The 12,710-nt window shown below is 33.5% G+C and overlaps 1 protein-coding gene across 1 annotated transcript; it reads right to left on the bottom strand.

Annotated features, from left to right (window-relative positions):
* Nucleotides 1-3,362: 3,362 nt before the first annotated feature.
* On the bottom strand, nucleotides 3,363-6,816 carry LOC128164745 (uncharacterized). The gene is made up of 14 exons (XM_052828739.1): nucleotides 6,739-6,816; nucleotides 6,376-6,426; nucleotides 6,131-6,175; nucleotides 5,955-6,008; nucleotides 5,690-5,758; nucleotides 5,505-5,546; nucleotides 5,309-5,359; nucleotides 5,154-5,201; nucleotides 4,964-5,017; nucleotides 4,748-4,810; nucleotides 4,572-4,634; nucleotides 4,000-4,092; nucleotides 3,666-3,800; nucleotides 3,363-3,552 (listed from the first exon to the last, which is right to left on the bottom strand). The coding sequence occupies exons 1-14, from the start codon at nucleotides 6,814-6,816 to the stop codon at nucleotides 3,490-3,492; spliced, it is 909 nt and encodes a 302-aa protein (XP_052684699.1). The 3' UTR covers nucleotides 3,363-3,489.
* Between the last annotated feature and the right edge of the window lie 5,894 nt (nucleotides 6,817-12,710).

Here is a 12,710-nt window from a genome sequence, read left to right on the forward strand (position 1 = left end):
ATATTTCTTAAGTCTGCTTTCTTTACAATCGATGCATAGCATGCGGGTTGAATAACCCCAATCATTCGGGGGACGAAACCAAGCGGTTTCCTTTTCCAAACATTCCCGTGATGCATTTTGGTTTGTTTTTTCGTTTGCCCAAAGAGAAATTATCTTTATTAACTTTCAATATTTCTAACATTGAAAGGAGACTGAATCTGCTGGTGTAAATAGGAGAAAGTCCATAACTTTCGAAGATAAATGATTTGTATGAAAAAAAATTTGATAATTTGATACTGTAATTACAAAAAAATCGGACCAAGCAGCTTTAAAAAAAAAATTGAAAACCTGCCAATTTTTATCCACATCTTTTTTTGGTAAATACCAAGCACCCTTTTGTTGTTGTACCTCTAAGAAGATTTTTCTCTAATCCTATATACCCCCCCCCCCCCCATTTTGTGACCCGAATTTTCTCTAGGGAATCATGGTTTCATCAAACTTAAATCTGCATAACCTGAGCTTTCACACAAAGTACTGAGTTTTGGACAGAAAACTTTCCAACAATATTTTTAAAGATTTTCTCTATATATTCCTATGTAAAAATTCAACCCACCATTTCGGCCCCGCCCTACCCCCAGGGACTATGATTTTACAAACTTGAATTTACACTACCCGAAGATGCCTCTACACAAGTTTAAGCTTTTCTGACCAAATAGTTTTTAAAAAGAAGATTTTTAAATATTTTCTCTATATATTCCTATGTAAAAATTCATCCCCCATTGTGGCCTCACCGTACCCCGGGACTATGATTTAAACAAACTTGAATCTATATGATCTGGGGATGCTTCCATTCAAATTTGGGCTTTCCTAGCCTAATAGTTTTCATCAGAAAATTTTTAAAGATTTTCGCTTTATATAAAAATTTATCCCCCAATGTGGCCCCGCCCTACTACCAGGGACCACGATTTGAACAAACTTGAATCTACACTATCTAAGGATGCTTACAAGCCAATTTGAGCTTTCCTGGCTTAATAGTTTTAAAAATAAAATTTTAAAAGATTTTCTCTATAATTCCTATGTAAAAACCCATTCCCCCATTGTCTCCCCGCCATACCCCCAGGGACTATGATTTGAACAAACTTGAATCGACACTATCTGAGGATGCTTTCATTCTAATATGAGCTTATCTGGCCTCATAGTTTTTTAGAAGAAAATTTTAAAGATTTTCTCTAGATATTCCTATGTAAAACTTGATCCCCCAATTGTGGCCCCACCCTACCCCCGGGGACCATGATTTGAACAAACTTGAATCGACACTATCTGAGGATGCTTTCATTCTAATATGAGCTTATCTGGCCTCATAGTTTTTTAGAAGAAAATTTTAAAGATTTTCTCTATATATTCCTATGTAAAACTTGATCCCCCTGTTGAGGCCCCACCCTACCCCCGGGGACCATGATTTGAACAGACTTGAATCTACACAACCTGAAGATGCTTCCATTTTAATTTGAGCTTTTCTGGCCAAATAGTTTTTGAGAAGAAGATTATTAAAGATTTTCTCTCCTATGTAAAACTTGATCCCCCTGTTGAGGCCCCACCCTACCCCCGGGGACCATGATTTGAACAAACTTGAATCTACACTACCTGAGGATGCCTCCACACAAATTTAAGCTTTTCTGGCCTGATAGTTTTTGAGAAGAAGATTTTTGAAAAATACCAACAAATTTTCAATAATTCTCAATTATCTCCCCTTTAAAGAGGGCGTGGTCAAACTTGGTCAAACGTGAACAAACTTGAATCCCCTTCACCCAGTGATGCTTTTGTGCCAAATTTGGTTGAAATCAGCCCAGTGGTTCTTGAGAAGAAGATGAAAATGTGAAAAGTTTACAACGACAACGCCGACGACAGACAACGGACAAATTGTGATCAGAAAAGCTCACTTGAGCGTTCAGCTCAGGTGAGCTAAAACAATTAGAATGTGCCAGATGAATTGGTCATATGCAGAATGAGATGCTCCACGACTAGGGCGGCCCAGGATGTCTGCAGTCAGGGAGGACAGGAGGCTTGCGAGACAATCTTTCCAGAATAGAAGAGAAACCGCTACATAGCTTAGAACGGGGTGGATACAGAATATAGAGTTCAGGCATCAAACAGCACTGTAAGACAACGAGCTCATCGAAAGAAATTGTTACAATTTGCATTGGATCACGCTAACTAGGCTCTGCTTACCTGGTCTTTGGTTTTATATATGTAATTTACATGTATATTCCAATTTGTCCAAACTACAGTTCATGATTGCTAAATATAGATCTAGTTTTTGAGTGTAAATGATAGTTTCTGATATTAAAGCTATAATTTTAACTGAAATCTATTATTTACAACAGTAAAACAGTTCATTTGATGGATCATATTTTTACGCTTGTGAATTAATTAGTCTTTGACAATAGTAGACTACAGTAAAAGATACTAACGTAGCATTAAGGGAGTTCATTTGATGGATCATATTTTTAGGGTTGTGAATTAATAAGTCTTTGACAATAGTAGACTACAGTAAAAGATAGTAACGTAGCATTAAGGGAGTGTTATGCATTTTTCTTATAGATTCATAAATAGAAAAATTAATTTTTGAGAAGCCTTTAGCTGCAGATAAACAAAAATTGTAAGAAATATAACGAAGTTAACCTAAATATTAAAGTTTTACTTAGTTATCTCCCCCACCCAAACCCCGACGGATTAGAATTTTAAAGATTTGGGGGGGGGGGGGATGTACCACGTCAGGTTTTCGGATAAGTTTTCCCTTTCAAAAACGATACTGAAACTAGTTTTAGCTCAATTTGTGAATTATGGCTTAACATTATTGCAATATTGTGCGATGTTTTATCCACATATATAAATTTCAGGCCCCCGTTACATCCGGCATATTTATTCATACGGCATTCACCCGTTTCTACATTTTTGTCCTGGACTGTGAAATGCACTTTTTTTTCATTTTTTCAGAGAAAAAAACACTTCGAGCACCGACATGCACTTGGTATTCCTCGAAAGTAACATCACTTAGTCTTTTTGTTGACATGTGTCACCCTTTGAACGTTAATATTATATTTTTTGTGATAAAAATTATGAAACATTGCCTTATGATATTGGTTGCCATATGTCGTATATGAATACGGAAACTGCTTGCTTATTACACAATGAAATCAGACCTTCACTAGTTATAATTTGTCTTCAGTTTAAGTTCAACAACACTACATCAATCAATCCCCCCCCCCCCCCCCACTTTTCATTTCGCGGATTGATAGTTACTCTCTACATCTCCTGAAGTCAAAACGATTCCGAATAACACAAAACATATAATATATAGGAATGGAAAACATTTATTACATTCAGCAAATTTCACTCTAAAACAAAATGGCATTATATGGAGTTCTTCAAATGAAGTTTGACAGCGTATTATTGTTAAATATCGATTCAGTTCTTTTAAATCAAGTAAGTTTAAGAAGCTGAATGAATCTATCTCAATCCGAAAAACCGTCTGACGCGGTTCGCAAAGCTCAGCCTTTGGCTTGTTTTGACCTATAAAAAGAAAGAAAAAAATGCTGTTGAATGCACAACCTGAACAAATAAACATGTACACGTATAGTCAAAAAATATTAAAGCTTCATATCAGTGTGTACTAAACGATATACCTTATTGTTGGATGTCAAAACACTCTCGCGAGTGACGTCAGTTGCACATGTGACCAATGGGGATGAACTTTGATTTCCATTGTCCAATTTGATGTTTCTTTCATGATGTTCCTGGACATTTAACTCATTTTCAGGCTATAAAATTAGAAACACGTATGTTTTTAAATAGATAAACATGTAATAAAACGACGTTTTATATTGAATATGTGATATTATGAATTAGATATTCATAGATAAACGTAGAGTTAATGAAACAACAATATTAAACTACAGTAGCAATATTCTTAATTCTAATGCATTTATTTTTTCGTTCAAATTTCACGTTGATTGTTACCTTTGCAGTACATTTGAAAGTGTCAACTCCAAACATAAATAAACACCTGGGAAGGAAGTCTCCATCTTCGACAGGTTTCTCTAACTGGCATGTCTATCAAACAAATCAAGGAATAGCGTGAGTGATATTTTATAATTGTCACAATTCCATGCATAAAAAAATATTCCAAATACTATTATGATAAACCCACTTGTATTAAAGTAAAAAATATTGGTTGTAAATTTCCTTGATAAAAACCTCACAAATTATTCATATGATATAAATGGTGATTTTAAATTTTGTTGTTCGACTACAATAAAAAATAAGATCTATAGCTCTTGCTTAAATAATTAATTCGTGGTCCTTATAACATACCGCAAATTACAAAAATCAACCAGCAACAGTTATTAATGATATCATAGTACTCTATTTTTACGCCAAGAGATCAAGATATTTTCAGATAATGCTAGCTAGAGTCGATTTTTTAGTTCATTAAAACTATTAAGAGCTTAATAAGCAGTCTTGAAGATTTTTAAGGAACCAAGTTCAATCTATCAAACGTCACATGTATTACAATAAGTTTAGTAGCTTACCATCAGGTCCGTGTAACCCAGTCGTCTGATCTGATCCCAAACTTTTCTTTCGTTTATCTTCGTCTACAATAGTTAAAGAAATCGATTTTGTTACACTGAGTGAACAAAAAATAATTGTAAGAAAAACTATGTTAATGCACAAGTTAAAGAACAATTTATTTCATTCTTCGGCTCACCAACAACTCCTCTTGAATCTCTTTCTTTGCCCGACACTTTTCCTCCTTTTCTTTCACTTTCATCTGTAAAAAGTAAAAAAGATCAGTGTATATGGTTGAATATAAAGATGCGATCGATTGCAAAAATATTACAGCTGATTCGAACTTCTTTTTTATGAAACGATAGTTTGCCTAATAGAGATTCAAAAATATTCTTTTTAAAATGACAGGTCTTACCAACAGCTCTTTTTGGATCAGCATTAAATTGACATGGTTTTCTTGGAGCATGATCTGTAAAATGGAAATGGCAGTAAAATTTAAAACAAGTTGAAAAACATTTTATCATACATGTATTCTGATCTCGTTGTGCGATTTTCAGAAGAATATGGTGTTTTATACTTTACATAATTTCTTGGACGTTCCTTACCGTGATTCTTTTAGCCACATCAGGATTTCTCCGTGCTCTGATTTTCCTCTGTTAAAAAAACGATGCCCGTGTAGTTTTGTGTACATGTGTATACAGAGAGATAAATGATTTGTATATCTAAACAAAACCAAAAAAACAAATACGTGTCGCATTACCACTAATTGGACGAAAACATCTTTTAGCAGTCTGTCCCTTTTCTCTTTAAGCTAAAAAAAAAAAATAAGGGATCACAATTTAATATACAATAAGTCACAATTATACAGTAAATTTTATAATAATAGATAATACATAATAATACATAATAGAAAATAATGGAGTAAATCTTAAAAGGATATCATATGTAATGAATACCATGGTATCTCGGACAGCTTTCATTCGGTTTTCATTGGATTCCTGAAAAGAAATTTTTTACCAACATTGCTATACAGTTTATTTCATTATCAAGAACAATATATTTTACATGTTAAAATTGTAGATTGTTAACGTCATTGTTGATGTAGATATAGTTGTCATCATAATGGATATATTCTACATACCCTTAACTTGAAGAAAGCATCCACGGGGCCATCCCTTTGTTCAACTACACTCCTCTGCTTGACAGCTGTCTAAAATAATCAACACAGAAATTGATTATTAACGCAACTAATACTCAATATCTGTTCGGGAATTAATTTGTTTGTTTTATTTGGGTAGAGTTCGTTTCATGTTTTTTTTCCACAGGAAATTCTACCGAATTCATACACAAAAGAATGAATTACAGGTTGATACACACGTACAAATTAAAACATGAATCTCACTTACCAATAACTCTCTATGAAGCTTCGTCTTTATCTTATGATGATCTAGAATTATATGCTGTATAAAAATAAAAGTTATTATTAATATGGATACAACATTTGAGGATTTCAGAAGATAATTTAACAAAGTATATATATACATGTATCAGCATACATAAATATATGTATTTATTACTATACCATAATTTTTCTAGCCATCTTTGGGTTCTCTCGCGATAATCTCTTCTGGAAATGAAAAAAAAATTAAATACATATAAACAAATGATAAATTATTGTGGAGAGAGAGAGAGAGAGAGAGAGAGAGAGAGAGAGAGAGAGAGAGAGAGAGAGAGAGAGAGATGTACATCTACAAACTTATATCTTAAGGATTTAAGCACTTTTTCAACACCTACATAGAATATTCTTATTTATGTAGAAAATTTTACCAGCAACTCCACGTGAATATTTCCTAATACAATTCCCCTTCTGTTCTCCATCTGCAAAATTTAATGTTTTGATTTTTACCCAGTATTAAACATAATTTGTTAGAAACATGTAAACTCATGTATGTTGCGAAGTTGAAATCTTTGTGTATGAAATAACTAAGTACATGTAAACATGACATTCTTATAATGTGCTTACAATCAAAAATAGATTTTTATGATAAGGAACTTTCGGTAAAAAACTACCATACTATAAATACTACTTCGTCAACTAGTTGATCGATATACATAATTATAACAGCCAAATTCATCCTTCAGTCGTCTCAATATGAAGCTATTGAAAACAAACAAAAAAGAAAGAAATACCTTTGCACAAATATTAAGCGACCGTCCCTTTTCACTGCTGCGTTGTGTTGTGTTGTATTTAGCAACTGGTGACGTCATGTGTTATGTTACGTCAAATGCATTATGACGTTAGAATTGTAGCAATCAAAGCCACACTCGCTTGTTTCCGAATAGATCAGACTAAACGTATAATTATTTTCATATTTTGATTTTTTTGCGAAATCTCAAACTTTTTTGACAGTAATTCAGATCAGAATATACGAAACCTTTCGTCTTTCAGAGGTCTGCGACTACTTCTCAGACAATACGTGAAAGCTTCACCAATGTGCCACGAATCATGACTCAGGAGCGATTACAAACTTTTTAAGAAAAAGCGTTGATGACTTTTGAACGTACGGTGTTTTCGCCACGCATGGTCAAATGGCTTAGTAATTTCTCGAATGCATTGCAAAGCACTTAAAACCTTTTCGATATGTCGCCAAACAAAATTTTTTACTTACGAAAGAAAAATGATAATGAACAGAACAGTATCAGTAGGCCTATACACTGTGGCGTAGTAGAGCTTGACCTTTGACCTCAAGGTCATCTTTCATTGCATACAAGAGGTTAAATAAAATCATTGCAAGCTGTTTCGTATCACTACGTATGGTCATTTTCCTTATTTTTTGAGAAATTTGAACAAAAAATGACAGGTATTTTTAACAGCAGATTGCAAAACTCTTTGTCATTTAAAGATCTTACACTATTTGTTATAAGGAGCACATCCATTAAGATTTCCAAACTGCAAATATTTCAGCTCCTGAGAGTTAAACGATAACAAACTTTTCGGCGCACGCGTCAATAGTAAGAAATGTAAGGTGTTTTTAAGATGCAGGGGAAAATGCCCGCATAATTCTGCAAAAACATGCAACGTTCTAGTATCACGGCTTCTATGGACTAGCGATTATAAACTTTTAGGCACAGGCGTCAATAGATATTAAAGGTCACGATTTTGGTCAAATTCTATTTTTCTGTTTTTAATGTTTGCAATCCTTTAGGAATGAATCAAGTTAAATTTTAGAGTCAGTCTATAAGTTTTAAGCAAGATACAGAGCTCACAAATCTGTATTATGTTAACAAGGCTCGTGCCTTGTTTTTGTTTACATAGGTTCAATATACCAAAAAAAACCCCAATCTTTTTCAAGCTGATTTTTCTATCTTCTTATTCATTTTAAGCAAAGATAAACAGTTCCTAACATTTAACATACTCATTTTAGGTCTAGAATTAGAATTTTCACTTCAATATTCAAAATGTAAACAAAAGCGTTGTTTACATGGCAACGATTTGTAAGCTTTGTAACTCGCATGTAACTCAACAAATGACACTCAAAGTTTGCTTGCCTATTAAGAATGCCCCACTGAAGCATTGTAAACATTAAAATTGGAAAAATATTTTTTGACCAAAATCGTGACCATGCCCTTTTAAATGTAAGGTGATTTTAAGATGCAGGGAAAAATACCCCCCATTATGCCGTGAAAGCAGTACGATGTTCCAATATCACAAACAAGAATAATTTATAAATAGTGCCTGTTTGGGAGGGTAACAGTTGAAACTGAAACCCGAGAAAACCGTTGTCAACCGACGCAAAGGAAAGGTTGACAATGGTTTTCGAGGGGTGTCAATTTCAACTGTTATCCTCCCAAACAGGCACTATTTATTTTATTATATTGAATGTCTTAATTTTAGAAAATCTTTTACTGCTTTTGTATAGAAATGACGTGAATTCTACGGCGAACCGTACGCGCATAATTTACGCGCATTTAGCAATTCGTTGTGTTACCCGTTGCCAAGTGTGTTGCTAACGCTGAGGGTAATAGAACAGATTATCAACTGCGTCTAAACCAATCAGATTTCAGTATTTTACATGAAAGTATAATAACACAATATAACAAACTTTTAAGCTCACTCGTCAATAGTATTAATAAAGAAATGTTTGGCGTTTTGAAGACGCAGGGAAAACACCCCTATAAATCTGAAAGAGCAGTACAACGTTACAGTATCACGGCTTCTGAGGAGTGGCAATATCACTGTGTAGAAACGGACTATGGTAACGCACTTTACCCTAGTCCAAGATGGCGAAAGGGAAGCACGCTTCAGATTTTTTTCGCATAAGTTTTCACCTTTTCCATGATTGATTCTGAAAACCATTGCGCAGTATATGTTGGGCAGTGTTAGTTTTCAATGTCCATTCGTAAATCATTCTTAAATTGCTCGTATTTATGTAGATAACACAATCCGAAGATTTGCTCCAAACTATAGGCTAAAGCCGATGAAGCGAAATTTTACGATTTGGGTAAAGTATTTTTGTGACTAGGGTAAAGTAACTTGTTTAACAGTTAAATAGTTACATAGTTTTACTTTGTAACTGCTTTTAACAATGTTTATTGAAATAGACTTTTTTTCGATATCCATCACAGCTTCTGTCGTTTAAGACGTCACACCGATTGAACTTGAGATATTTTATAAGGTATCGGATGCACAATTGAGACTAAGGCCTCGGGATTTTCTGTTATGACCTCTGTAGATTACGGAGATTTTCAAAATGCATGCCGAAATATTTTTATTTAACAGAATAAGCAGTAAGAAATAAACATTTTTTGCATAAAGTAACGCAAGAACGTCATTTGCCGTTGTATGGCGTTATTCTTTTTCCCACGGCGCATTTGTTTAACGATGACGTGAAGAAAAAACACCTACGTTATAGATTAAAGTTTGCGGTGCGTGTGTAACGTATTCAAACGTAATATAGGTCGTCTTAATCATTGATTTCAAAGATTTTTTTGCTGTGTATAATTTGAATTTTGGATATTCGAGCGATTGCATGACCCTATTTAATGAATTCATTTTTTTATATCTAGTTTCATCAATGTGCATTCAAAAAATTAAACATACATAATATTACAATGTTCATATTTATTTTTCATCTACATTTATTATGTTAAACATATGGAGTGCTATTCGAACGTTTGTTAAATTTCTTAGCATGGAAGAAACACATCAAATCGTGATCGTGCTTTAGTATTGGGAATATAACATATGATTTCATATATTTTTAAAACACCAAACGCTTGCTAAACGGCGGTTCAACCGGAGCACTAAACAGTTTTCACGAAACGCTGCACGCTTTCCCGACGGTAAACGGTTTGCCAACTGCATTTGAAAATTATTCATAGAATTTTTTAGGGGTGCCATGTTGTAAATTTTGCTGGGTGGTGTAAATACGTTGTTAATTTTTTTATTTGCACCCACCGAGAATAGAATTCAATTAACAACATGACGGGGGATGCTATGCAATCAAATAATAAAAAAAAAATCTTTGATCATACTAACCGCGTAGAAGAATACATAAAACCGGAAAAAAAATCAAAAGTACATGTACTAGAAAATACGCATAACGATAAAAAAAAAATGAAGTTTCCGCAGTGTATCACTGTTTTATGATTTCCTTTTTTAAGGTAGCTCCATACTCGTAAAATTCTCTGAGGAAAGTTGAAAAACCGAACTGATTTCGACTTAATAGACTTAAATGCCATCAACTGTTAGAAAAAATATACATGTCATCACACTTTTTGAGATGCCAGATAAACATAAACTAAAGCATATTTTAGCATTAGAAAATTATATATTAGATATTAAAATCTCGTAGGCAGATATTTGTTTTTCTTGTTTAATTTCAATGTCAACTTTATCAGAAAACTAAAATTACAAAAATATTCTAAAATTAATCGTTGGAATAAGAAAAACTATAGCATTTAGACATACAACTGAGAGAAAAGTCAGAAAAAGAGTTATTTCCCCTTTGCATAGATAAAATATATAAACATTTGGAAATATAGTAAAAAATTAAGTGCGAAAATATCTTGAACCTACCAATACTTCTAATTACATCCATGTGATTATATTCACATAAAATAAATAAAACTATCTTGCACAATTTTTAAAGAATTCAAAGTTTTACAAAAAAGTGTGACATCACAGAACACTGGATCTACTCACAGGGGCTCGTCACGAAGTTTTTTCAACCTTTTATATATACCACCTCTATACTATAAAATACACAAGGGAGGAATCAAAACTCGGAAAAATCGCTACCTCCCGATTTCGGTCGCCTCGTATTAATTCTTCTCGGACGTTAAACCCTGCACTCTAGGTATCATTAGATCGGGAAAGGACCATAGTTTTTAGGAATACCTGCAAAATTTAAACATCGGCACAATTTTAAAAGTTTTCACGCATTTTCTTCCAGTTTACTCTCCGGTGACACTTTCTTCGATCAGATGTTGCGCACCAAATTTATTTATGCGCTCTCATTGGTTTATTTTGTTGATCAAGATAAATCGTACGTTGACTCGTATTTTAGAGGGATATTCAAATGGTGAGTGAAGAAGTTCTTATTACGTGGTGAGTATATGTATTAATTTTCATATTTATGTAAAAATATTTTAACCATACATCGGACATTCGGTAGGACGTGACTATGTATTTCTTGCATCAAAGCAAGTTTGAATATCGTTTGAAAATCCCTCTAAAATACAAGTCCGCGTACGAGTTATCTTGAGCAACATTGAATTGACCAATGAGAGCGCAACATCTGATCGAAGAAAGTGTCACCGGAGAGTAAACTGGAAGAAAATGCGTGAAAACTTTTAAAATTGTTGCGATGTTTAAATTTTGCAGGTAATCCTAAAAACTATGGTCCTTTCCCGATCTAATGATACCCAGAGTGCAGGGTTTAACGTCCGAGAAGAATTAATACGAGGCGACCGAAATCGGGAGGTAGCGATTTTTCCGAGTTTTGATTCCTCCCTTGTGTATTTTATAGTATAGAGGTGGTATATATGCAAGGTTGAAAAAACTTCGTGACGAGCCCCTGTGATCTACTTTAAAATTCTAAACATTGTATTGGAAAGAATAAAATAAATGACCCAACATCTAGCTGTGTTACGGCGTGTATTTCTTAGCTAAATCGTCGGGACTATTTTATTGTAAGCATTGTGATAAAACATCTTGTTATTTTCCGTTAGAGGATTGATAAGAGTAATTACATGTAAAATAATCATTTTCTTTCTTCTCTCGTATTTCATAGAATATGATCAGGATATTTTTCATTATTTTTTGTTGTTGTTGTTGAATTTCCTATCATTCAAAATTGTACTACACAGCTTTAAAATCAATTAAACTCAATGAAAACAAATACCCAAAATTTGATAAACAGGTTTTGTAAGTTAGCCGATGTCCGAGGTTATGTATGATAAATATACACAATCATGCGTTTTACAACATCACAGTGTCACTTATAGTTGATTCGTATTGTCTATGGAAGTCATAATTTGTTTAACCGTATTAAACATGTTGACGGATTGCGTGTTTGAATATTTTACCGATACCGAAACGTTATAGTCATTCTTAATAGGCAGTCTCCGTTTCAAAACTGTCTTATTCTCTTGTTTGTTGAAAAAGTTTGTCTAAAAGATTAGTACAGTGTTTATTGTTTTCTATGAGTTGAATGTTCCTAATAAATCAAACGTTTTACACGGTTCTCGCACGCATTCCTCGTAAGGCCTGATGTGACCCGCAATTCACGACTTCGAATCGCTGTAATGGTAACAAATACTTCTTATTGCAGACATTTTTCTGAATAAAAAAGCTTAAAATTTAAATTTTTAACTCAAAAATTACAAGTTCTCAATCGTAAGTAATAGATAATATCAAAATTACAGGGTAAAGGGAATATGCCTTAAAGTACGTGATTGCAAGGAAGGGGGTTAAAAATTGTCAGACGTCAAATAGCAATACGTGTAATTAAATCGTTTATTTTTCAGTGTTGTGGTGTTTTACGCAATGTGTTATATTTTTGCTAGAAGAGTGCTTTTCTAATCTACAAAAATAACCCCTTAAGATAGACCCAGAAAAGTATATAAGAAGACATTTATACTCTCTATAAGAAATTTCA

Source organism: Crassostrea angulata, chromosome 10 (genome assembly GCF_025612915.1).
Source record: "Crassostrea angulata isolate pt1a10 chromosome 10, ASM2561291v2, whole genome shotgun sequence".
In the NCBI taxonomy this organism is placed as follows: Eukaryota; Metazoa; Mollusca; class Bivalvia; order Ostreida; family Ostreidae; genus Magallana; species Magallana angulata.